At 35.3% G+C, this 27,971-nt stretch overlaps 1 protein-coding gene across 1 annotated transcript in view; it reads left to right on the forward strand.

Moving 5' to 3' along the window:
- The window catches only part of NBEAL1 (neurobeachin like 1), a 172,243-nt gene that overhangs the window by 24,275 nt on the left and 119,997 nt on the right, over window positions 1–27,971 (forward strand). Inside the window, exons 3-10 of the mRNA XM_019635618.1 lie at window positions 4,263–4,354; window positions 10,238–10,399; window positions 13,182–13,263; window positions 13,808–13,935; window positions 22,126–22,208; window positions 22,555–22,640; window positions 25,846–26,152; window positions 27,506–27,612. Coding sequence (XP_019491163.1) covers window positions 4,263–4,354; window positions 10,238–10,399; window positions 13,182–13,263; window positions 13,808–13,935; window positions 22,126–22,208; window positions 22,555–22,640; window positions 25,846–26,152; window positions 27,506–27,612 — 1,047 coding nt within the window. The remainder of the gene's footprint in view (window positions 1–4,262; window positions 4,355–10,237; window positions 10,400–13,181; window positions 13,264–13,807; window positions 13,936–22,125; window positions 22,209–22,554; window positions 22,641–25,845; window positions 26,153–27,505; window positions 27,613–27,971) is intronic.

The raw sequence follows: 27,971 nt of genomic DNA on the forward strand, positions 1-27,971 counted from the left end.
GCTGTCACCTGCGACTCACAGCTGCCCAGCTCCAGGTTGAGCTGTTGTTCAGCATCTTAGTTGTGGAGAGCAGCGTCACTGGCCCTTATATGTGGGATCCGAACCGGGGCCCTCTGGCATCCCAAACCAATTCTTAACTATCGCGTTACTCGGCCGGCCCTATCATTTTTGTTTTTATAGAGGAAGAAATTGTTGTGCAAATATAGGGTAACTTATTCAAGAAAGTGATAGAGCAGGGATTAGAGTCCATGTAATTTGGCCCTAGTGCTTCTGTAGTACTTAATACGTTTGTATGGTGTGTTAATAAAAAATTTAGTTTGAATGTGGAGATAAACCATCTTGTGGTGTTTCAGTGTATTCTCTTAACCACATAAGTAACTAAGCTTGAGATTTAATTAATATTGTTTCGGAGTGTGTGGAGATCTTTTTATGACCTTCAGCAGTAAAGTGTAGATCCTCTAAGGCAGCAGTTCGCAACCTGTGGGTCGCGACCCCTTTGGGGGTTGAACAACCCTTTCACAGGGGTCGCTGGGTACTCGTATGTGGGCGTATCTGCGTGTGGGCATATCTGCATGTGGGCCTGAAGATAGATAGAGGAGCAGTGTCTCGGTTCCTAAGACCATCGAAAATATGTGTTTTCCGATGGTCTTAGGCAACCCCTGTGAAAGGTTGAGAACTGCTGTTCTAAGGCTTTACTCAGGCTTTGTGGAATGTGGTTGTTTTACGTGTTAAATTGTTTGTGGCCTTGAGTTTACTGATCCTGACTAAACTTACCTACTGTTTGCCCACTAAGCTCCATTTTATTCCTGCTCATGGTTGAAAGACAGTGTAGTACAGTAAGTCCCCCCACTTAAGAACATTCAAGTTGCGAACTTTCACAGATATGAACAGACCGAGCATTACAAACATTTTTAGATGGGAACAAATCACAGAAGTAGCTCATGTGTCTGCTGGACGTTGTCACAGTTGTGCTGCTGTATGCTTACTATACAGTGCGATAGTAGTAGATACAGTAGTACAGTGCTCCATCAGAGCCCAGGCTGCCCGGAAGCAAGAGGAAAAGCAGTGGTGATGTGGAGGGGACTGCTAGGAAGCGCAAAGCAATACCATGGAAACAAAAGTGAAAATAATTGAGAGATTGGACCGAGGCGAAAAGATGGTACATATTGCTCGTTCTTATAACATGAATCATTCAACATTGGCTTTACATTGTATATTTGTGTCAAAGGTGTATAAAACTCACTTTGTCAGACTTACGAACGAATCCAACTTAACGAACGTTCTCCCGGAATGGAACTCGTTCGTAAATCGGGGACTTACTTTAGTGTAGTGTTGTGAAAAGAGCACAAGTGATTCATTGCATTTAAAACCCAGCACTATTGATTATTAGCTGTATGACTGTGGACAAGTTATATATCCTTAGAACTTCCCCTCTTCTAACCTTTAAAATGGGGAAAATAAAACTTTCTCTGGATAGTTGTAAAAAGTTAATGGGATGATATATATTCCAGGGGTGCCAAAAAAATGTATACAAGTGGACACTTTGGTCAGTGTTGCTCCAGCAGTAGCATTTTGGCATTGTGGCACTCAGGGAGAGAGAGAGAGAGAGAGAGAGAGAGAGAGAGAGAGAGAGAGAGGGGGACAGATTTAATGCCTGCTATAGTGCTTAGCACGTGGCAGATGCTCAGAAAACTGTTTTATTTCTTACTAGATGAAACATTTCCAAATTTAAGTACCATTTCTTTCCTTATGGTTGTTCAACTTCTTAGGAGAAGTCTGTACTTGCCAAACACTTGGTAAGACTGACCTTTAGATGTTGAACCAGATACTGTAGAGTTCCTGAATAAACTATGAGGAGAAATGCATTAATTCTTTATGGCATTATGAGACGGTTTTGTTTCTAACTTTTACAGAGAAATAATCCTTTGCTTTATTAAAAAGGAACAGTGATAAGGAAAACTCCAGCTACTTGTATTTCTGGAGTCCTGTTCTGAATGAATAAATGAATGAATGAATGACATGGTAGTTGGAAATGATAAAAGTAATGAAATCCTTGAGAAGATTTCTCACAAGATAGTTCTTTTTCTGAAATGTTTCCATCTTATTTCTCAGTGATGATGTGGATAGTGGCAATTTACTATCTGATTGTGGAACAGTATATTAATAGAAAAACAAATACACAAAAGGTCAGCAGTCTGCATATTCTGGGAACATTCTTTTAGGAATTCTGATTTGTAGTGTAATGCTTTTATTTTAGGTTAATAAATTACTTGAGTTCCTTTTATCCAAGAGCAGTTCCTATCTAATGGCATTTAATGACTAAGTAACTAAGACTCCTGAGTATCATATTGAAATTGACTAAAGAAGTGATGAGGTGAAGGAAACAAATTTGAGCATCATTTTTATGATGCAATTTATATTTAAAAAGACATTTCTGATGAATCATAGTTCTTTCAAATCAGCTTAGAGATGTAACTTACCATAAATGCACAGATTTTAAGTGTCAATTTGATGAGTTTTGATACAGGCAAACATTAATGTAACTACTACTCTAATAGAAAAACAGAAAATTTCTATCACCTAGGAAGGTTCCCTTTGTTCCAAACCTTTGTAGTCTTCTAAAAGACAGCCAGTGATCTAATTTCTGTTACCATAGCCTGCTGTAGAACTTCGTGTAAATGAAATCATACAGTGTTTATGCTTTAATGCCTGGCATCTTTTGCTCAACATGTTTTTCAAATTTCTACTCGTATCAGTAGTTCATTGTTACTGGGGATTAGCATTCCACTGTGTGAATATAGCACAATTTGTTTATCAGTTAACTTGTTGATGGAATTTTGGTTTGTGTCCAGCTTTTGGCTATTAAAAATAAATCTTCTGTGAACATTTTTGTACAAGGAGTTTTGTGGATATGTTTTCACTTCTCTCCAGAGGAATGTCTGTGCCATGTGGTAAATCTATGTCTAACTTTAAAAGAAACTGCCAAACTGTTTTCCAAGTGATTATACCAGTTTATACTCCCACCAGAAATGTGAGTTCCATTTACTTTACATCTTTAGCTACACTTGGTATGGTTAGTTTTTTTACTTTTAGCCATTCTAGTGGTTGTATAATGGTGTTTTATTTGATTTTAATTTGCATTTCCCTGGATAACTAATGATGTTGAACATGCTTTCATGTGCTGCTCATTAGCCCTTTGTGTATCCCCTTTTGTGAAGTGTTTTGCCCATTTATAAATTAAGATATTGGTTTATAGGAGTTCTTTGTATATTCTTTGTATGAGTCCTTTGTCAGATATATGTACTGAGGATATTTTCAGCTGGTATATGGCCTTTTTATTTTCTTAATGATATCTTTTGATGATTAGAAGTTTCTAATTTTGATTAAGGCCATTTTTTCTTTTTTTTGGTTTGTGATTTTTATGTCCTAGCTATGAAATCTTTGTCTACCCCAAAGTTACAAAGGTATTCTCCTATGTTTTCTTTTAAAAGATTTTAGTTTTTGTTTTTTTGTTTAGGTTAATGAACCATCTTTGATTTGATTTGATTTATGCATTTCATATTTCTCATTAACTCATTGAACAAATATTTATTGAGTACCTGGTCAGTACCAGGTACTGTTTTAGGTACTTGGTATCCATTTTAAACAAAAAGAGGTCACTCAGGTAGGCCCTTAGATAGAACATGACAGGCAAATTAATAAATAAGTAAATTATAGAGTGTGTTAGAAAGTGAGAAAAACTATGAGCTGAAGCAACAAAATAGGGTAAGGTAAAGTTAGTAAGAAGGTTTGCAATTTTAAGAAAGGGTGGTAAAATTAGGCTTCATTGAGAATATGTTATCTAAAGATTAACTTGAAGAAGATGATGGATGTAGCCATTCAGCTATTTGAGGGAAGAATTTCTAGGTAGGGAAAACAGCCAATACAAAGGCCTTAAGACATTCTTGTGTGTCCCCGTGACAGCCAGGAAGCCAGTGTAGCACAGGGTGATAGTGGATAAGGTCACAGAGATAAGGGAGAGCAAATTGTTTGGAATCTTATAGGACATTGTTGAGGCTGTAGCTCTTTGCATGAGTGCCATGAAAAGCTATTTCAGGGTTCACTAGACTTAATACATGTATGTCTTCTTAAATATCACTTAGAGATTTCATTTTATTGCTTCTTTAGATTTTTCAATTTATATCTGCTGAATACGAATAAAAGCTTTTTTTTTTCTTCCCCTGACCGGTATACTTAATATTCTAATGGTTTTCTTATTTCAGAAAGATCCAGATTACCTGAAGCTGTGGTTGGACAATTTTGTTTCTAGCTATGAACAGTTCTTAGATGTTGACTTTGAAAAGCTGCCTACCAGGTATGTGGAAACACTTAATTTCTTACCTTTGGGTGAGTGTGTTAAATTTTGGCACAAAGACTTTTTTGATGACATATGCAAGGATTGCATTTATGTGACACACATGATACTCCTGTGTAAATCTGCTCTCATGGCATACATTGCTAATTGATCACAGCAGTCTTTTTTGCTGATACTAGACTTGGCTTGTAGAAGCCTTTTCTCTACTTTGGTGAGCCATTGACAACTAACTAACTGGGTGTCGTGCAATTCACTCAATTCTGACAGGACCCAGAGTTAACGCCAGATTCCATAAGTTAAGGACAGAGTCCTCAGTAGACTGCCTTCACTTCGGCACTGTTTGCAAGTCTTAGGAGCCACCCACACTTCTGACCAACTAACTATAAACTTGGAGGTTCTCACAACCCCCTCAGCTTCAATACTTTGCTAGAACAACTCACAGAACTCACTGAAAATGCTATACTTACTATTTTGATTTTGTCATAAAGGATACATGTAGGACAGGGCCTGGAAGGTTCTTGGATGCAGGGCTGCCATGCACTCTACCTATGGAATCAGGGCATGTTACGTTCCCTGAACATCAAATAAGAAAACTCATTGAGCTTTGGGTGTCCATAGTTTTATTGGGTCTTACTATATCATTGATCATGTGATTGAACTCAGTCACCAGCTCCTCTCCCCTCCCATAAAGTTAGGGGGAGCAGTATCTTTCATGGCGGGTTCTTTCACATGTGACCAGCCCCTCTCAAAACTGTCTACAGGCCCACCATGAGTTACTTCATTTGCACAGATTTCTTTATTATACCAAAGGCATGAGAGTTGAAACTTACTTAAATTCCTGGCCTTAGAAAACACCTTGGAGGAGGTGAAGTATTCAGATTTTAAAAAAGATTTTAAAATCATAAAATGCGGGACAGGGGGACTGAAATCTTACAGAAAAGCATAAGTGAAAGTACAATTCTTTCTCCCCATTCCTCTTCTTACCACTATTTCCCCACTGTCACAGTTCCCAGGCCCACTTCCTAGATAAAGTTTTTTTTGTATCTCTAGCCGTCTTGAGGCTTAGTAGTTGTTAGTCAAGTAAGAGAGGTTAGGTTGGCTGGGTTAAAAAGCTGGACAAATGAGGAGACAATTTTAGCCACAAAAGGAACTCTGTTTATAGAGATGTGTTGAGAGGAGAGGGGAGAAATGGGTGGTTGTTAATGATAAAGAGTATTTGGAGAATTAAAAATCTTCAAGGAGGAAAGTATTTGTAGTTTAGGGATGGAGGTAGGCAGTAAGAGGGTAGGCACAGATGAGTTGAATCTGGAGACTCAAATAGTAGCCATATCATGAAGTACAGTGCATGCACAGCTAATAGACTTTGATTTTTTGTTATGGAAGACATGAGGCTCTACTAAAGAATTTTCTGCATAAGAGTGTCATGATCAAGTTTTTTTTAAAATAATTTTTTTATCTTTCAATTGCAGTTGACATACAATATTATTAGTTTCAGGTGTACAACATAGTAACTAGACATTTATATAACTTATGAAGTGATCACCCTGATAAATCTAGTACCCATCTTACACCATACATAGTTATTACAGTATTATTGACTGTATTTCTTATATTATACTTTACAACCCTATGACTATTTTGTAATTACCCATTTGTATTTCTTAATCCCTTCTCCTTTTTCACCCAGCCCACCCGAACCCCACCTCCCATCTGGCAACCATCAAAATGTTCTCTGTATCTAGTTTGTTTCTGTTTTGTTTGTATTCAGATGGCAGATATGGCATTTGTCTGTGTCTGCTTGCTGGGTTGGATGAGGGCTCAACAAAAGAACGATGGCTTCTGCCAGCGCTTTGTCTGGGAGAAAACTGCCCCTCCAGCCCTCGCTCTGAAGCCAGACAATTCAGTTCCTCCCTGTACGTCTCTGGTGCCTTTTGAGTTGCTGCCCCAGAGCTGAAACTCAGAGAGAGTGAGTTCGTGTGTGGGCTCTTTAAGAGGAGTGTCTGGGACTCCAGCAGCCCTTCGTCTCACTCACCCACAATTTCTGCTGGTTTTGACAGCCAGAGGTTGTGGGAACTTCTCTTCCTAGCACTGGATCCCTGGGTTAGGGAACCTTGCTGCTCAGGGGGTACTGCTGCAGCCAAGGAATTCCTCTCGATTTTTAACTGCCACATGTGGGTGTGGGGCCAGCATGTCCTGTGTCTCTGCCCTTCCTACCAGTCTCCAGATGGCTTCTTCTGTGTATCCTTACTTATAGGACTTCTGTTCATCTAGACTTCAGGCAATATCAGTGATGGTTGTTCTGTAATTTAGTTGTAGTTTTGATATGGTCATGAAAGGATGTAAGCACAATGTTTACCTACTCCACCATCTTGTCCAGAAAGAAAATTGATTTTCTTTTTTTGAAGTCACTTTGGTGTCATTATGGAGCTTGCATTGGAAAGGGTTGAGACTGAAGGCAAGTAGCAAGAGGTAATTGTAATAATTTGGAGAATGAAATCATTAGAGCTTTGGACCAAGCATTGAACTTAAGAAAGAATATGGTTATGTTCCGAAAACAATAGTACTTCATAGTTATATAATTACAGTTTCAGAGTTCTTCCTGGTTAGATTATTTGTAACACATTTATAAAGGTTGAGAAGTGTTAAATCTTGAACTTTAAAATAAGAGTACGTATTACTGATTCCTACTCATAAAAGAGTATTCTTGTAGTTTGTGTGAAGTGCTTTTATTTTAGTAATTTACAGTTCATTTTAAATCATGAGTCTAATGGAGTTAAAATCTGGGCCTTTCAATGCTTGGGATTTTCTAAGATGCACTTGTTATCATCCATACATTATAAATTATAAATATCTCCTTTTATAGGAGGTCATTTCTAAAAACATTATGTAGACTTAAATTGCCACTACTGTACTTAAAGTAAGATGAAGAATGCCAAGAACATTGCTTTATTTGTGATTTTGTTGGTTTATTTAAAATTGTATTTCATATCTTTTGTCAGAAAACTGAACTATGAATGTAGATTTCACTAGTAGGAAACTTTTAGTTTTTCAAATGAACGCTATGTACAAGATGTATAAAATTAGCCTAGTCATCTTAAAGATAAGAAATTCACAGATAATCATTAAAGTGACTTGAATTTCCAAGTTACAGAATTCGTAACACAAGGCAAAGATTGCATTCACCATAATTTAAAGCCTTGCAATTTAAGCTGGACTTTGTCAACCAATGGTCTTTTGCACCATTTCAGTGCCAACAAGGAATCCCCAGTTTGGGGTGTAGTGACGAAGGGAAGTTTATTCATTGCAAACAGCTCAATTGTGATACAGCCCAGCTGTGAGAACAGCATGACTGTGGAACAGCAGAACTGTGAGGTGGCCCTGGGATAAGGCGGTCCTGGGGTGAGGCCCCTCTCAGGTTAGACAGCTCCACTGTGCTCTCTTCCTCTCTGGTCTGGCGAAACATCTTCGGTGTTTCGTCTTTGGTGGTTCAGCTCCAGCCAGGGAAACACAGTCTTCAGTCATCTGTGGAAAGGGAAAGTGCACTCTCTGAGCCAGAGGGGAGCTGACTTATGCAGACAGCAGTCCCACCCCTGGTCTCTGATTGGTCCATTCTCATGCAAATAAAGGCTCCAAATCCTAGAAGTTTGATTGGTCAAAATGGAGCTGCTCTGATTGGTTGGTGAAGATGCTGATGGGGATATAGTTGTCCAGCTCTAATTGAACAGGGAACGCCTTAGTCCTATTGGTTGAAATACAATTCCCAGAACACCCATTATAAAGGTGGCTGGCTCAGATGACAGGAACACAGTGTAGGCAGGAAGTTCAGTGCAGTCCTCTCCTTGAGCACAGTTTGGGTGAAAGGCCCCTGTGTAGAAACAGCTACTAGGCTCTGTTTTTAAAATTTGAGCCCAGTTAGCCTCCAGAAGCCCTTCTTGGCAGGTATCTTCTTTCTCAGCAGCCACAAATTCTTCATGTGTTAGGTGGAGATAAAAATTCGCAGCAGTTTACAATAGACATTCAGTACAATTTTGGGCAATAAAACCCTAGAAGTGGGTAAATGCTTCTAAATTCTTAAATCTTCATCATATTAGGAACATGGCTAAAAATTTCAATTTTGTCTATAAGTCATGTTCTAACCAAGCTCCAATTTTATAATGAGAATTAGTAAAAAAACGTATATTTCTTCTTTTAGAAGCTTTTTTTTTCTGTTTAGTAAAATTAAAAAGGATGTGCAAATAGAGAATGGGACAAATGAGGACAAAAGGAACTACTCCTTTAAGTAAGTAGGATTGAATATTGATTAATCTAATGTTTTCTTTATTGTTGATATGTTTTTGTAAAAGTGAGGAGGAATAGTTTAGTTTAATCTTGAAAATTTTTATATTAAATCTTTATTTGAAGTTACTCTGGTTTTTATAATTACCGCTTTTAAGCTTTTCAACAGAAAAATAAATATATAAAAATGAAAGTTTTTCTAATACCTTTTATAAATAAAAGAGAATGAAAGCATCCACAGTTACAAGTGAAGTGATGCCCAGACTAAAATGAAACATATGTTTTGTAACATGGTTATAGAATTTGGCAATCTTGGTAATGTGCTTTGTGACTTATTTTCTATGTAATTTAATTAAAATCAGGTGTTTATTTTATAAAACTATTTACATTGTGGTGTGGTTCAGAAAGAGGATAATATGGCAGGATGGCTCAGCTAAAAAAAAAAAAGAAAGAGGATAATAATATTTATTATATATATTTATGTGACACTAATAATGTGATTCAATTTTTTCTGTCCACAGGAATGAAATAGCCTTTTACTCAGTGTAAAAATAGTAGCAATACTTCATATTAAGCATTATCTGAAGAGACACTCATAAAGTATAATTGTTATTTAATAATAGAGCTCTTTAGGGTGCTCCTTTGCGTTTTGGGTATTTTTCTTAATAGAGATAGGGAAATTAGTGTACAACGGGTTATGAAAATATTCTTAAATTTTAGTGATATTATATTTAAAATATATTTCATTTTTAGAGTTTTTTATATATTTCAAAGCTGACATTGACTTTATGGTTTCAGAACCCTGTTAAATAAGGCAGATGATATTACAATTTTATACATTAGGGAGCTTCAGAGATTAAATGAAGTGCTTCATGTCACAGAGGTGAAACTTAGTACGCAGGTCTTCTGACTTTCAATCTAGAGGGTTTTTATTATGAGACACACACAGAGGAGCCAGTCACATCTGATATTGGCTTTTGCCCTTAAAGAACCATAGTCTTCTTACGTAGAAACTGTTGTCAAACATATTGATATATTATTTAAAAAAATCTTCTATTGATGCTCATGCTCGGAGTTCTACCTTCACCTCTTTATCTTTCTCCTTTCTTTTTGCTGGTTATCTTCTCTCCCTCTTCAGATCACGTGGCTTGGGGAATCTATAGGTAGGTGAATATTGTTTATTTAGTAAAGCAGTCAACATATATTAAACTAGTGATAGGTACTTCATTTTTATTTGCTAGTTATTGTTTCTTTTACATATCGTATGCACACATACCACACACATATTGTACTTTTAAATAGAAAGTAGACTAATTTATATTCTAAATATTTTCTTTGAAAGTAGCGTAATTGAAAATATTAAAAAGCCACCCCCCTGCCCCGCCTCCCCTTTTCAGTAAGTCTCCTCTGAAGTAAGACTAACCACTCGTCTCTAATAACCTTCCTAAGTGTCAATAACTATCTGGTGGTGCCTTGCAGAGAAGGCACAGAGTGTCTGAAATAAAAGAGCTTCTTTAGGATTTAAGCTGAAAATGCAGTTCCTTTGAAGTGCAAAATATTTCTTCCTGTATTTAAGCACCCTTCTAATTTTTTCCCCATATATTGTAGGGTAGATGATGTCCCTCCAGGAATATCTCTGCTTCCTGACAATATTCTGCAGGTTCTGAGGATCCAGCTACTACACTGTGTTCAGAAAATGGCAGATGGGTTAGAGGAACAGCAACAAGCCTTGTCAATTTTGCTTGTCAAGTTCTTCATTATTCTTTGCAGGTATCTGCTACAAATAAACTAGTTATATGTTTTAAGTAATTATTACCAAGGTGATAATACATTTATTGATTATTAAACGGTGTTTTCATATGGAGCATTAAAGGATGAGTGCACCTTTTGCAATAGGCTTGTGGTTTGGCATTATATTGGAAAGCATTTTAGTTACTATACCTACAAGGTCTGACAGTTACGTTCGCAAACTTGCCACCATGTGCTTACATTGGCAGCACTGTACAAACAGCTCAGTAAGGTTTCACAACCTTGATATATCAGTGTCTCACAGCTGTGTTCATGTTGACATGTGGTGATGTCTTGCTGAGTGGCGTTCATTATTGTTGTTGCATTTGTTTTGTGTGCCATCGCGAGAATGTCTGAACTTGAATTAGAGCAACGAACAAACATTAAATTTCTTGTTAAACTTGTCAAGAGTGGAAGTGAAATCAGGGACATGGCAATCCAAGTTTATGGGAATAATGCCATGAAGAAAATGGCAGTGTACAAACAGATTAAATGTTTTTCTGAGGAGAGAGAACACATCACTGATGAAGAGAGGTCAGGTGGCCAGTAACGAGCAGAACTGACAAAAACATTGCAAAAATTCATCAACCTATGCTTCAAAATCATTGGCTGACTGAGAAACATTGTAGACCAAGTAAACATCGATATACAAACAGTTAGGAAAATCTTAATTGAAAATCTTGGCATGAGAAAGGTGTGTGCGTAAATGGTCCTGAGGTAGCTTACCAATGAACAAAAGCAAAAGAGAGTCTCAGTTTACAAAGACCTTTCGGAGAAGCAAGACGATGTTTTGGGCTGTGTTATCACTGGTGATAAAACATGGATGTACCAATATGACCCTGAAACAGAGTCAAAGTTCGCAGTGGAAGTCAGTCAGTTCTCCACGGCCAAAAAAGTTCCATCAGCCTAAATCAAGAGTCAAAATGAGCTTGCTAACCTTTTCTTTTTTTTTAAAAAATTTTTTTATTATTAATATTAGTTTCAGGTGTACAAAACAATGCAATAGTTATCCTTTTCACCCCTCACAAAGTGACAACTCCCCACCATCTGATATCATACATATCTATTACAATTTCATTGACTACATTCCCACACTTTACTCCACATCCCATGACTATATATATATTAAATTATAGTTGACGTATAATATTATTCAGTGGCAGCTTCAGATGTACAGTGCAGTGGTCAGGCCTCTACACCGTCCATGAAGTGGTCTCTCTAATAAGACATGAGGGTTGCTAACCTTTTTCGATATCAGAGGGATTATTCATTATGAATTTGTACCAACTGGACAAATAGTTAATCATGTTTACTATTTGGAAGTGCTGAAAAGGCTGCGTGAAAAAGTTAGACGACCTGAACTTTTCACCAACAATTCATGGCTATGGCATCATGACAGTGCACCAGCTCACACGGCACTGTCTATGAGAGAGTTTTTTAGCCCGTAAACAAATAACTGTATTGGAACACCCTCCCTACTCACCTGATCTGGCCCTCAGTGACTTCTTTCTTTACCTGAAGATACATGAAATATTGAAAGGAAGACATTTTTATGACATTCAGGACATCAAGGGTAATATGACTACAGCTCTGATGGCCATTTCAGAAAAAGAGTTCTAAAATTGCATTGAAGGGTGGATTAGGCGTTGGCATTGGTGCATAGCTTCCCAAGGGGAGTACTTCGAAGGTGACCATAGTGATATTCAGCAATAAGGTATGTAGCACTTTTTCTAGGACGAGTTTGCAAACTTAATTGTCAGACTTCATATATGTCTACCAATACCATAGTGTTTTGATTTGCTTTGTACTAAGAAATAAAATCAGGAAGAGTGAGTCCTTCATTTTGTTCTTTTTTAATATTGTTTTGGTTATTTGGGGTTTCTTGAGATTCCATATGAATTTTAGCATGGGTTTTTTGATTTCTGCAAAAAAATATTGGGATTTTGTTAGGGATTATATTGAATCTGGAGATTGCTTTGGGTAGTATTGACATTTTAGCAATACTGAGTCTTTTAATCCATGAACATGATATGTGTTTCCATTTATTTATATTCTCTTTAATTTTTTTCAGCAATGTTTTTTAGTTTTCATTGTACAAATCTTTCATTTCTTTGGTTAGTTCCTAAGTATTTTATTCTTTTTGATGCTGTTGTAAATGGAAGTTTTTTTATGATTTCCTTTTCAAATTATTTATTGTGTATAGGAATGCAGTTGATTTTTATGTGTTGACTTTATATCCTACTTTGCTGAATTCATTCATTCTCATAGTTTGGTTTTTGTTTATTGGAGTTTTTTTGGTTTTTTTTTTTTTTTGGTGGAATCATTAGAGTTTTCTACCTATAAAATTATATTATTTGCAAACAGATAATTTTACTTCTTCCTTTCCAGTTTGGATGCTTTTTATTTCTTTTTCTTGCCTAATTGCTGTAGATAGACTTTGCCAGTCCTGTGTTGAACAGAAGCGGCAAAAGTGACAATTGTTTGTTTATTTTTAAGTTTTATAACAGTTTATTAGAGCCAAATGTTGAGGACATGCCCTGAAGCAAGGTATCAGCGGATTGAGAAAATGCTCTGGAGAATGGCAGTTTTGCAGCTTATTTTATACTTTAGAATCATAGGAGAAGACATAGGGAGGGTTACATGAAATGTCATTTGTATTTCATTTGCCGACATGTGTTTTCAGAGTTTAACCTGACTACATGAGTATACACTTTTCTCACTATTTATTTGTAGTAAATATACATGTATTCTTTTTTTCTCACAGAAATCTATCTAATGTGGAAGAAATTGGACCTTGCTCTTACATTAATCATGTCATCACTATGACAACACTCTATATTCAGCAAGTAGGTGTGAATTAATATATTCCTTTTTTGTTGCTTTACTGACAGTAACTAGGTTTTACTTTTTTAAATATTATAGTTAGTAAAGTTAAATGTTTTCAGAGTACATGATAATTGAGAAGAGAATTAAAATCACTATTGGTACAATATATTTTAGGCACCTTATATATATCTAAAAATAGAGGAGTTAATAATATATTTTGTTATTTTAATTAAAAAATTTAAGTGTTTTATGAATGGCTTTTTAAAATGACACAATTTGTCATTTTATGTATTTATTATTGAAAACATACTCTTTTTTGGAAGGATATTAGGGTTATTCATTGGAAACCTTCCTAGGAAATATTTAAAATTTGAGAGGTTATATTCAGTTTATATGATTAATTGACTATCTTTAGACTCAAATGGAACCTTAGGGTTATTGGAATAAAAATGATTTGTTATTAGATGATGAATGAAACATGTAGTCCTTTAATGATGTAGGTAAGGATGTTATACAGTTTAATATTTTTACTGGATATAATTTTATGGTTAACTTCATTCTCAGTTAAAAAGCAAAAAAAAAGAGAAGGAATTGGCAGATCAGACATCTATTGAAGAATTTGTGATCCACGCATTGGCATTTTGTGAAAGCTTATATGATCCGTATCGGAATTGGAGACATAGAATTTCAGGGTATGTCTTACAAGTCATAATTTTCATTCAAAACCTGAATGTCATAATACATACAATTCTTCAAAGCAGGTCTTATTCTCTGAAATCAATTGGTAAGATGTGTATAAGACAACAACTATATTTGTCTCTGATGTAGAGAACTATATTGGAGGTAATGAATTCATGATAAATTCTACTTCCTGATAATCAGTTTACCCTGAACTTTTATTTTGTAGTTCAATTGAATGCTAATATCAGATAGGGAAATTTCAAAGCACAGTAGCATCAAGTAGAGCGTACATATTTTTTTACGGAACAATATGATCTCTGTTTTTAAAGCATATTTCATAATTTGAAAATGATTTTAAACAATATTTTGTCATTTATTTTTAATTGTGGAACTTATATCAGTCAGGGTCTAGTCAGGAAAACAGAAACCAAACTAGTATTTAAAAAGAGAGAATATAATACAAGGAAATTGTTAAGTAAGTATTAGAGAATTGAAAAAACAGGGGTACAGCAATAATGCAAACATAGTGACTTCAGGAAGCAGCTACTTCCCTGGGGCTGTGGGAACAAATGGAAGAGACTGGAATTATTAGAGAAACTAGAAGTTTGAAGAAGAGGTCTTCCAGTGCTGGGGCTTGGACCTCAGGAAAGAGCATGGCTTAGCCAATGTGGGTATTGCTGAGCAGTCATAAAGAGGCTGGTTTTGAGACTGCCAAAAAGAAGCAGAAGATAGGAATCAACTGTGAATGCTACAGTTAAAAACTGTTGGCCAGTAAAAAGTAAGGTATAAGGAATCAATTCCCTTTTCACGCTTTCATCCTTTCAGGCTCCATTAGTACCCAGTATTGACGAACCCAAGAGTAGGGTAGCTGGAAAAAAATGTAGTTTGCAGAGTGCCTGTCCCAGCATCACAAAATAGATAGAATATATTAGGTTGTCAGAAAAGTTATGATGTGTTTTTTCTATGTTTTTCATTGCAAAAATGTGTCATGACTTTTCTGACAACCCAATAGGATGATAGGTTTGGCGAATAGTGACAACAGCATAATTACCAGTATGGAGCTCAAGGAGAAGAGTTTTAAACTCATGTCTTTTTTACCTGTGGGCACAGAATGGGAAGATTTGCATCGTCACACACAATCAGACCTCTTTTTTAGGTCTCCCAAACCTGCTATACTTTCAATCTTAAGATTTTTCCATTTTCATTTTCAATTTAATCTGATCCACTTATAAATAATTCCCACTTCCTGCAACATTTTATTACTGAAATGTTTGATTTTTTTAGGCTTTTCAGGGTTTTTAGGGTAGTATACTCTCACTTTGAATAGCTAGCATTAGATCATGGTGAAGAATTGATAAAAGAGAACATTTATGTAGACTATGTGGTAATAGTTGTATGTTCTATATAGTGGTATTTTATTAAAATAGTGCATCCTTTTTTTAAAGCAAGAAGAAGTAGAATAATAGGAATGAATACCCCAGTTATTATTTATAGCAATCCTGTCTGCTTATTTATAATAATCCTATTTACTTTCCTTTATGCCTGAGAGAAGTTGTCCTTATTAGTCAGGGTTCTCCATAGCAACAGAACCAGTAGAGAGAGAGAGAGAGAGAGAGAGTGAGTGTGTGAGAGAGTGTGTGTGTGTGTGTGTGTGTGTGTTTAGAAGCATTTATTGTAAGCAATTTTTTCATGTGATTATAAAGGATGGCAATTCAAACCTACAATGTGGACTGGCTGGCTTGTGCCCCAGGAACATTAATGGTACAGTTACAGTCTGAAGGCTGGCAGGTGGAGAGCCAATGTTCCAGTCCCAATCCAAAGGCAGTCAGGCTGGAGACTCAGAAATGCTGATGCAGATGAAGCCCAAAGGCAGTCTGCTGGAGAATTAATTCCCCCTTGCTTGGAGAGGCACATGAGATTAACCATCACATTGTCACAATACTTTTCTGGACTGTTTATTAATTGGGAGGTACTAATGACCTTCTGAATACTTGCTTTTCTGTTGAGCTTCAATATGTCTTCTTTTCCCAGGGAGGAAGTGCTTTGAGCTTTCCTTGGTAAAGATGTTGTGTCAGTCAGGACAAGATAGATTATGGTCAGTAACAAATAAGGGGTTAGAATAACACAGGTTTATTTCTTGTTTATCCTGCCTGTCTAACATGGTTGGCAGGTAGCCTCTAATCATCATAGTCACTCAAGATCCCAAGCTGAGAGAGCAGCATCTAAGGCTTTGCTAGTTACCATGTGAGAGAAAAGAAAGCTCTGAAATGTCTCACATTGGCAATTTAATGCTCTTGTGTCATCCTGACACATCTCATTTTTATTCAGAACTTAACTGGCCAGAAGTAAGCATGTGTCCGCATCTACTACAGTGAGAACAAGAAGTTAGTTCTACTATGTGACTAGAAGGGGTAGATGTGGAAATAATTGGCAAATAGCACTGTCACTGCCTTTTCCTTTTCCCTCTACCTGTGCACTGCTCATGACTTGAAAGATTCAAAGAGGCACATAACAGCACTCCATTAGCATAATCAGCATAATTCCAAATACAAAGCCATTTAAAATTTCTTGTTTGATGAAACATATGGATGTTTATCTATCTCCATATGTAATTTGATTTAATTAATAGATTTGATTACTATATTCGCTAAATTTTGAATCTGTTTGTAGAGTCTCACTTATTTAGAAAGATTCCCTCAAGTGGAACTAAAGTATAGGGAAAGAAATCTTCCCTGAAAATGGCTTACTTATTCAAGCATTTATTTAGCACTTTGGTTCTTAACTAATCAATGTTCCCTCTATATTGACATTTATGCCAGGGAGTTCTTAAGGGCATTACATCTCTTTCTCTCACGCTTGCTATTTCCCTGTCCTCCACATTAAACTTTTCAGTAATGGCAACTCTAAGATAACATTTTAAATTTTGAAACAATGACAGAGAATTTTTCTTTTAGACAGCAAGATATATACAGGAAGAGGAACATAGATGAGATTGAAAATGACAGGCTTTTAAAGGAATTTTTAAGAGCAAAATGAATTTAAATACTAGAGAGGAGAGAAGATATAAAAAGGTACAACAAAGAACAAATTAAAACAAATTAAATAAAATTGGTAATTGAAAACAAAAACAACTTTTGAGAGCCAAAAAAGAGAAGAAAAATTTAAACATTGTAATATAATGTAGAAAGAGAATTCTCCATATGTAAGATAACAGCAGGAAAAGGAACAAAGAGTAGAGGATGAGTGGTGGCAGTTCATGAGTGTACAATATATATGCCAGGAATTATGCTGGAAGCTTTCCATGTATTTTCTCTATAGCCATAACAATTTTGCCAGTGATAGTAAGAACTGCTTCAGAGGTAAACAGTAAAGCAGGGATTTAGAGTTGAGTTTCTTTGGTTTTGACTAATAGGGAAATGAAACAATACAGATATATCATGGAATTATGAGAAATCTGTAGCTTATGGAAGACCTATACAAGAGTTCTTCAGCAATAACTTATACCTTATATGTTACCTGATTCTGAAGTTAAGTGGAAATTTGTAACATACAGTTTTTCTTATTTATTGTTTGTGCTTGTTGCTTACCAAAACAGATAAAACAGATTAAAACAGATTTAATTAAAATTAGCATAATTCCAAATACAGAGCCATTTAAAATTTCTTGTTTGATGAAACATATGAATGTTTACATATTTCCATATGTAATTTGATTTAATTAATAGATTTGATCAATACATTAGCTGACGTTTGATTCTGTTTGTAGAATTCACATATTTAGAAAGATTCTCTCAAGTGGAACTAAAGTATAGGGAAAGAAATCTTCCCTGAAAATAACTTATTCAAGCATTTATTTAAAAATATATTTATTGAGTTTCTACTTTGTGCAAGTTCAGTAGGACTCATTGCCTGCCCACAGAGAAAAATGATTAAGTTATGCTGTGGACCTCCTACTGGTCAAGTCTGGAACAATGTATGCATGAAAATAATTAATTACAATAAAGAATTAGAAACCATTGGGGGGAAAAAGGAATTCATGAGTCCACACCAGTGATAGATAGATGAATAGATAGATAGATGATAGATAGATAGATAGATAGATAGATAGATAGATAGATAGATAGATAAAGGGAAAACAAATGGCTCTTGCTTACACTAGAAGGCCAAATAACAATTAGTAAACATACAGAGGATGCTAGTGTTGGAAAAACATCAGCATTTTGCATACATCATGAGAAACATGGATCAGGATGCTAATCTAGGGGGAAATTTTGATAAGCAACATGATTTTTGCATGGTTTTAAAATGTTTCCCCACACACATTACGTATTTGTTGCAAAGGAAAAATTAGTAATTATTTTGTACGGTACTGATAGTACATTGACTGGATGATCAAAATTAACATCATCAGTGAGAAGCAGCTGGACATCTGTGCCTTCAACTGTGACACTCAAAGAAGGACACATCATTACTTGTATAGTATTCCAGCCAAGAATGCATAATCTGAATCTAATTGTATAGAAACATCAAGCAAACCCAAAATGAAGAACATTTTAATGAATAAAAGAGGTTGGGGAACAATATTCTTCGAAAGTGTCATAAAGAAAGGCTGTGGAAATGTTTCAGATTAAAGGAGGCCAAATGAGACGTAACAGCTAAAAAGGGGGAAAAGAGCTGAAGGGGAATAAGAGTTTCAGATCTCTAGGTATAAAACAATTAACTCATGGGAATATAATGTACAGAATAAGGAATAATGTGATAGTGTGGTATGGTGTCAGATGGTTACTGGACTTATCATGGTGATCACTTCTTTAGGTATATAAATGTTAAATAACTATGGAGTATACCGGAAACTAATATAATTTGTATATTAGCTATATTTTGATAAAAAATTTTTAAAAATTAAAAAGAGATATGACCGCTAAATGCAATATCTGGATGCTGGACAGGAAGCTGTAATGGGGTGGGGGCACTATTGGGTCAATTGACAAAACTGGATTATGAATGGTAGATTAGATAAATAAATGTATTAATGTTAAATGTACTGACATTTATTACTACACTGTGTTGTTATTTAAGACAAATTCTTGTTCTTAGGGAATACTCACTAAAGTATTTAGAGGTAAAAGGCCACAGTATACATAATTTCTCCTTAAATGTTCTGAAATATTACGTCTGAACATGTGTGTTTACAAATATATATGTATGTATGTAGTAGCAGTAGTATGTATGGGGAAAGAGTGAGCAAATGATGAAACATTTGGGATAAAATTTTACAATGCACCTGGGTAAACTATATTTGAAGTTCTTTGTATTATTGTATTATTTTTATTCATGCAACTTTTGCAAGAGTTTGAACTTATTTCCAGATAAAAATTTTAAAAATTAAGAAAATAATTATGTCCTACGCATGATGGGAGCACAAAAACGAAGCACAGAAAAATTGACATGAATTTAGAAAACTTAGGAAATTTAGAAAAATTGACATGAATTTAGAAAACTCATGTCAGGGGACACGAACTTAGAAAACTGAGATGTAAACAAACTTTTTGCAGCCCTCTCAGAAAGCTGTTGATATGTATTAGAACCTGCTAAATACTAGGTGCTTGGCCCAAATATCAGATAATGTAGCAACCGTATGCTATGTTCTGAAAATGCTACAAGACTAAGTTCATAGCTGTTCTGTCTTAATCTATTGAAAACATGTAGTGCCAACTACTGATGCTTTAATATTTGTTACGTATAATAGTTTTAACCACTTTTATTTATATTAGCATATTAAAATTTCCCACAACTATAACGGAAATTGTTTATGTTCATATGTTACATCTAATACAGGGCCTTTAGAATGAGTCATTAATCACAAATTGCAGGAGTATATTTTTATTATGTTAATCAAGTGAGAATGTTTATTGTAGTTTGTAGCATGGGATATTTGGATAGGATATATCTAATCTATTAATACCATAATTGATAATAAATGTACAAAATGTAAATAATCTCATGGAATACCATAACTGAAAAATAAATTCTGTTCTTTTTTTTTTTTAAAGATTTTATTGGGGGGTCGGGGTAAGGGAAACAGACAAGTTGTTGTTGTTTTGTTCTTTAGCCTAGTTGTGGAGGATGTTGCTTCACTGGCCCAAGCTGGCACCATCATTGCGCTCTTTCCAGGCAAGGCAGATCATTCGCTGGCCTCTGGACGGCTGCTCACGGTGGCTGCTGGCCGCTCACACTGGCTGCCAGCCACTCACGGTAGCTTATGGCAGCCCACTGCAGCAGGGGCTGCAGCCTATGCCATCGCCGGCGACTCACGGCAGCCCAGCTCCAGGTCGAGCTGCAGTTCACCATCTTAGTTGCAGAGGGCAGTGTCACTGGCCCTCATATGTGGGATCCGAACCCGGGTATTCTGGCTTCCCAAGCCAGTTCTTAACCAACGTGCCACTCGGCCGGCCCCAAATTCCGTTCTTTTAAAGTTAATTTTTCTACCACATGATGGAATTTTTTTAAAGGTGTGACTAAGTTTTTTATTTGAAACTCCAGTAATATTTGTATTGTTGTAAGTAAAAAAAAAAACAATTTGATAATTATCTTAAGTAGGAAGAGCCAATAATGTTCTAGGATGTTGTGTTTGAAATTAAAATAAATATAGAGAATATGGAAATTCTTATGCCTTCTACACAATGGAAATAGTCATAGATTTGGAAAGCAGTGCAGTAGCAAATGGTGTCTGATATGATTTCCAGTAAATCTGGATATTAGATCCATATCTTAATAACTCTTTATTCTGTCATTACTGAGTCCAGCTGTGCCTATCTTATTTGGCTTATTCTATGGTCAATTGGCTTTTCTTTATAGCTTTGAATAATTATAAGGAAAGTAATTTCAATATCTCAATTATGGTTGTTAAGACATCTTAATTCAATGCTTTATCAGTAGATCATATTTAGATGTGTAGAATTTCTGTGTGGTTCACTTATTTTCCATTTATTGTTTGTTTTATCTAACAATGTTAAGAGCTTTTTCAGAGCATGAAAAAAAGTCTGTATTTTAAAAAAAATTTTCAGTAGTCTACCTGTTGGATGTATCATTATAACAGTAGCTTTATTCTCCAATTCCCCACACCACCATCACATCTGAGAGATTCATTTTGTGTTGAATTGAAATGTTGTTGGTAAAAGTCCATATTATTTGTGTTGGCATTACCAAAGTCTGTGGAACTATTTCAGCCTTCAGCCAGTGACAAATGGAATTGTCATTAAAAACAAAAATGATCCCAGTCCATACTAGAGCTATATCCTTAAGATGAAAGAAGCCAATATTATGGACTCTTTGTGTCCAGATAAAATTTCAGAAAATGGCACAAAGTAGCCTGATTTCTGATGAATTTCAGTTCACTGTGGTAATAGCTACTACTTTAGGTATTGAATTAGCAGCACTGCTGATCAAGTTCTTTAACAGATATGAAATTTAAAATGGCTAGTTCCTTTTTCTGTTTCCAGTGTGGAGACTTAACCTGGCTTCTATTTCACCATCAAGCACTTAAAATTTTTTGCTCACTTCAAAAGAAGAAATTCTTTTATTAGTCAGATTTAAGTAAATGGCTAGACTTATTTTTTAAGATTATCTTAGTCCTGGGCCGGCCGAGTGGCGCGTTGGATAAGAGTTGGCTTGGGACGCCAGCTCTGAGCAGCAGGGCCTGGGTTCGGATCCCACATGAGGGCCAGTGACGTTGCGCCCTCTACAGCTAAGATGGTGAACAACATGTTGCTCGACCTGGAGCTGGGCTGCTGTGAGTCGCCGGTGATGGCGTAGGCTGCAGTGGGGCTAGCCAGCAGCGGGCATGAGCTTTTGTGAGCTGCTGTGAGTGGCTGTCCAGTGGCCGGCGAGTGACTGCTTCACCCGGGAAGAGCTCAATGATAATACCACCAAGGCCAGTGAAGCGACGTCCTCCACAACTAGACTGAAGAACAAAAGGACAGCAACTTGTCTGTTTCCCTTCCCCGATTCCCTAATGCTGTTCCCCTTCCTCAATTCCCCAATAAAATGTTAAAAAAAAAGGATGATGTTAGTCCTGGAGATGTATTATTCAATACACAAATCAAAAGTAAAATATTAAACTTATTTTATAATTTTTTTTGTAATTGTGCTGTCTCTACTTGCCCATGATATAATTTGGTATTAACTCCTTTTTAATGATAGACGAATCCTTAGTACGGTGGAAAAAAGCAGACAGAAATACAAACCAGCTTCTCTCACCGTGGAGTTCGTCCCTTTCTTTTATCGTAAGTAATAGCTCCACTTTCTCTTACTTTGATTTTGATGTTAATTACTAGCCCTGTGACTTTAGGCAAGATAATAAATTCTGACCTTTCATTTGCTCATTTATAAATGGGGGCAAAATATCTTCGTGTGGAGTATTATGACGTTAAATGAGATAAAAAAATTAAACACCAGAATACTACCTCATAAATGGTTTCTCTTTTCCTTTCCTTTGAAAAAATATACATCAAGCTTGCATTTTAACAGATTTTAGCCTTTTTACAATGTTTCATGTCAAACATTCATTAGACATAAATCATTCCATAAAAAGAGAAATCTTATTTATTTGTTTGTGTATTATATTCACAGAGTGTTTTCAGGAAAGTGAACATCTCAAGGAAAGCCTTAAGTGTTGCTTATTGCATCTCTTTGGAGCCATTATAGCCGGTGGGCAGGTGAGGAAAGTGTTGAATGTTAATATATAAAACAATAGCTAATAGTGCGAAAAGCTTTCCGTGGATTATTTAATATATGCTTTGTCTTTTTATAATTTCATGAACCATACAAATATTTTTCTAAGTTTATATCTTGCTTAAAACTAATCTACTTATTTTATTTATTAGCTTACAAGAAACCTAATAATATTATCACTAAAAATAAAATTAATGTATAACCAGATTTAACAGTTTTTGGTATTATAAGTTCTTAGTCATGTTGATTTTCAACTACTAGTTCTTACTTTAGAGTATACAGGATATTCAGCCCTATTAGTCCACTTGATGAAATCAAGCTCTAGCAGTTTGATTTCTTAAGATACATGAATTTAGTCACTCTTCTGTCTACTTATAATTACTAAATGCATATATAAACAAGGTTTTTAACAAACTTTTAAGAAAAAATTCTAGTAATGTTTATTTTTTTTAAGTTGAGCATCTTATTCATAAAAGCTGTCTATGGTAAACTTTGAGTATAATTACTAGTTGAAAACAGGGTTATAGTTCAGAAAGAACATCCTACGTGTTTTCTTTAACCACACAGTTTAGGTTAGAGGTTTCTAATACTTTTTGTATCAAATACCCCTTTGGCAATCTGATACAGCCCTTTGTCAGAATGTTTTCAAATGCCTAAAATAAAGTGCATAAAATTACAAAGGAAACTAAAAGTGCATTTTATTGAAGTGTAGTTACTAAAATATTAATGAAACAAATTTGTAACATTGTAGTATATACTTATTTATAACACATTAAAGGGTATACCAGCAAGTCTAGTAACTAATGTAATTTCAAGAAGAGATGAGCATAAATGGTGTTTTACAACACTGCAACAGCTATACTATATGAAAATGTATATGATTTCTATTGGTGAGAAAATCATGGTTTCTTGGTGGGCTGCCTTGCCATCTTACCTTCACTGTAGTAGAAGAGTGGGAGTCTGTAGTGAGGGATGGTGACCAAAACCGTAGTTTTCAGTTTGTTGGCTTTATCACCTTCCTGTATTAGCTGATATCTTTTATTTGCTTCAGTATCTCCCCATTTCCCTCATTTCTCCACTACTGAGAATAAAAGTAAAAAGTATATGTGAATACAATTGGAAATGACCTTGTTTTTGACTAATGGAGATGCTGGTTTGATTCCGTTCCCTTTCCGAATACAAAGACTTGTTAGTGCTCAGGGGTAATCAAGCCCCAAGAGATCTCCAGTAATTAAAACTCAAATGGAAATTAAGTTAGGTATTAGAACGCCAATTTATTATTTATGTATTAAAAACACCCAAAATCCTTATAATCATGTTATAGCTCTAAGTTACAGCTCTACTGAAGTCAGAAGGTTGTTTGTTGAATATAGTGTCAGTGCTAGGGTATTTAGGTAAATTGGATATCTAAAGGCATAAGAATGGCCTTGTCATAAAGAGCAGAAAAATAAAGTCTGATGACTGGTCTCCCTTCTCAAAGCATTATGTGTGGGCTTCCTATTGGCATCTTTGTTCTGTTTTGTGTTAAGAGCAAGGCTTTGGACCCTGACATAGATTTAAATCCCATGTCCCTCTCTAAGTAGTTGTGTGATCTTGGATAAACTATTTACATATGTTTTAGTTTATTTATAATATTAAATAGTAACACACGGAAGTAATAAGGGCCAAATGACACAATATATGTAAAGCACTTAGCCAAGTACCTGTGCTCATGAGAACTAAGTAAATCACACATGTATCAGGTAGATTTATGATTCCCTGCAAGTAGCAGTAAATCCTAAAATCATAACAGCTTAAGATAGAAGTTTACTTTTTTCTCTCATTAAAAAAAACATAGCAGTAAGCAGTTGTGAGCTAATCTGTTGGCTCTAGATCTTCAGGGACTCAGGTTCCTTCTGAATATCAATTTGTTGTTATTCCTTGTGCCACAAGATAGCTTCTAGAGTTTGGCCATCACGTCTGCATTTTAGGTACAGGATGGAGGGGGAGATGAAGAACGAGACAAATGACATGTGCCAGCTATCTTTAAAGAAGATTGTGTGAAGCTGACACTTGATGGCTTTATCTCATTTGCTAAACTCCATCAGATAACTGTAAAGAGTGCAAATACATCCATTGATAGATAAAAATTTCGACAAAACCTGCTTCCTCAGCCTCCTTAGCAGCAGGAGAGTTTAGGAAATGTCATCTTTGTTCTTGGTAGCTATATATCCAGCAAAATATCAGGGATTCTGTTAATAAAGAAGTGGAGGAAAATGGATGTTGGATGGGTCATCAGCAATTTCTTCCATAATAGTACTTGTTATTATTGATATTGTTTATTAACGTTGATAATAACAAGTCCTAATGGCCTCAGTGCTATTACTTTTAGATGATTTTGCGTAACTATCTTCTTATTATATATCAATTTAATAATTTAGGGCAATATGTATCATTCATTTCTAAGTTTAATGGATCACCTCAAATAGTTACCAATTACTTAGAATTTCAGAAATATGTAGACTCAGAGTCGCAACAGTCCTCTTATGTATCAATATCATTTGAGATGGATTTGCTGTAACCAACAGAAAACTTGAGAGAGACTTAAACAAATCAAGGGTTTTTTGGTTGTTGCGTGTTTTGTTTTTTATTCTCTCATAAGAAATCCACATGTAGACAGTTCTGGGCTGGAATAGCAGCTCAGTGATATCATCATGAACTACTGTCCTTCGATATTCTTGTTCTGCTCTCTGTAGCCTGCTTACTTTAATTCTTGGGTTTGTTTCCTTGTGATATTAAGGTGGCTCCAAGCATCATGTCTGCACTCCAGGCAGGAAACAGGTGAAAAGGTCAAGAGCAAAGGGTCCTTGTTTTTTTTATTTGTAAAGTGATAACCTCTTCATAGTCTACTGGCATATATCCTTGACCAAAACTATGTCATATGGCTATTTCTAGCTGCAGGGAGGGTGGGTGGTAAGTGAGTTTTCTCTATGAGCAGATTGCTATCTGAATAAAATCAGAATTCTGTTAGTGAGGGAATGAAGACATTCAGAAGCACTAGCAGTGTCTCTGAAAGTACCTGTTTACAATTTTTTTGTATGTTAATTTATTAAAATAAAATGTTATCTTAGGATATATTATCTTCATCTTTGCAAACTACAGAACTCCAGTTAGGTTTGGGTTTCATTTTTATTGTCTTTCATGTTTCAGAGGAATGCTTTGCAAGCAATTTCGCCAGCCACCATGGAAGTTCTTATGAGAGTTTTGGCAGACTGTGATTCCTGGGAAGACGGAAATCCTGAAGAAGTGGGTAGGAAGGTAGAACTTACTCTGAAGTGCCTTACAGAAGTGGTACATATCCTTCTCACTAGCAGCTCTGACCAGCGTCAAGTGGAAACCAGCACTATTCTGGAGAACTATTTTAAATTACTAAATTCAGATCATTCAGCTGTACCTAATCAAAGGAGATCCAGAAAGTGGGAAAGCCGGTTCATAAATCTTCAGATCAAAATGCTGAGTAAGTGTCACATAAAGTTTATTATACTCTGTTTCCACTGAATGTTTTTTTACTTTTATAGTTCCCACTTTCATTTGAAATACAAAGCCATTGCATAGAAAGTATCAATTGTCTAATTCAGATATCACGTGACTATTTAGATTTTGAGATAATTAATATGGAATTCATTTGTACATCTTTGCTTTAACAATAACAAAATCAAACCTCAGTATTCTTTTTAGAAAGTGTTATCTAAAAGCATCAATGTTAAAAAGAAAGTCAGCTGTGATTTTGAAATTCTTGGATAAGTTTTCAGAAAGTGCCATTTGTAGTTTCTAGCCTATGGCAAAGAGTCACATAAAATCAGAGCCTGTGTATGTGATGTTTCTCTTCTCTTTGTGTTGGTTATTTTGTGTTATTCTGTGCTTATATATTTCTGTGTCTTTCTGCAATCTCCTTCACCAATACAGGATTTCTTATTGTATTCCCTTCTTAGATTGATAGATAAAAATATTACTGAGACATCTTTTTTATAGAATTAAAATATTTTTATTATAGCTAAACTAGGAAATTCAGATAAATAAAAATAAATTTTTTATGTTCTACCAAGACATAACCATCATTAATGGTTTGTTGTATAACTCTACAGACTTAAAAAAAATGCTTGTGTAGTGGTATGTGTGTGGTATCTAATATAAAAATATTGGATGTCAAAATCTTTGTAAAACTTAGTGAGCCATTACAATAATGTTTCTGTAGGAAAATAAGATTCACCATGGCTATTTTTTATGTTACACATGTCAGGTTTTATAATTATTATAGATTGTAAATTTATAAGGAAGTTTGAGACTATATTGACTAGATTTCTTTTTTTCTTGGGAACTATCATACTACCTATGCCAAATGTTCTTTGATTTCTGAATGGGGGTATTTATGCAGTAGGAAGCAAGAGCAAGGCATCATCACAAATGCATTAATTACTGAGTCTCATTTTCATAATGGCCACATGTGAATTTTATACTACATAAATGAGACGATGTTGCCAGACATGTGTTGTTTATTGAAAGTAAGTCGGGAACCTCAGTTGGTTATACTTGAGCATTATAATGGAAGAACAACTAAGTAAACTCGGGGAAATGTATATCACTTACATAAAAAGTTAAATATTTTTGATAATAAAGTATAAAAATGTTCACTTTTCTTATCAAGTAAGAAGTACAGATTTATTTTTTATCTACTCCCATCCCCATTATTTCCTAATTAATTTACATCTGCTTGTCAACTGAAAAGCCTAAATTAAAAATATGGCTAGAGTAAATGTGTGATCCGAAATTTTCTACTTTATAAATGGTTGATTTTGTTTTTATTTTCTAGATACCATCACAGCCATGTTAGACTGCACAGATAGGCCTGTTCTTCAGGCCATTTTTCTTAACAGTAATTGTTTTGAACATCTCATACGACTGCTACAGAATTGCAAGGTATTTTTCTATGACTGTTATTGTCTTTGATTTTTAGGGAGTTATTGTTTTATGTTTTGATTCAAATTTGAGCATCTTATTACCAATTTTTTTTCTTTTTTCTTTGTGGTAAAATGCACATATAAAATGTACTACCTTAACCATTTATAAGTGTAAAGTTTAGTGGTATTTAATACATTCACATACTAGTAGCTGTGCAACCATCACTACCATCCATTCCCCATCTCTCTTTTCATTTTGTAAAACTGAAACTCTGTACACATTAAACAACTTCATATTTTCCCTTCCCCCTAGCAACCACCATTCAACTTTCTGTCTCTATGATTTTGACTACTCTAAGTACCTCATATAAGTGGACA

Source organism: Hipposideros armiger, unplaced genomic scaffold (assembly GCF_001890085.2).
Source record: "Hipposideros armiger isolate ML-2016 unplaced genomic scaffold, ASM189008v1 scaffold_23, whole genome shotgun sequence".
Taxonomy (NCBI): domain Eukaryota; kingdom Metazoa; phylum Chordata; class Mammalia; order Chiroptera; family Hipposideridae; genus Hipposideros; species Hipposideros armiger.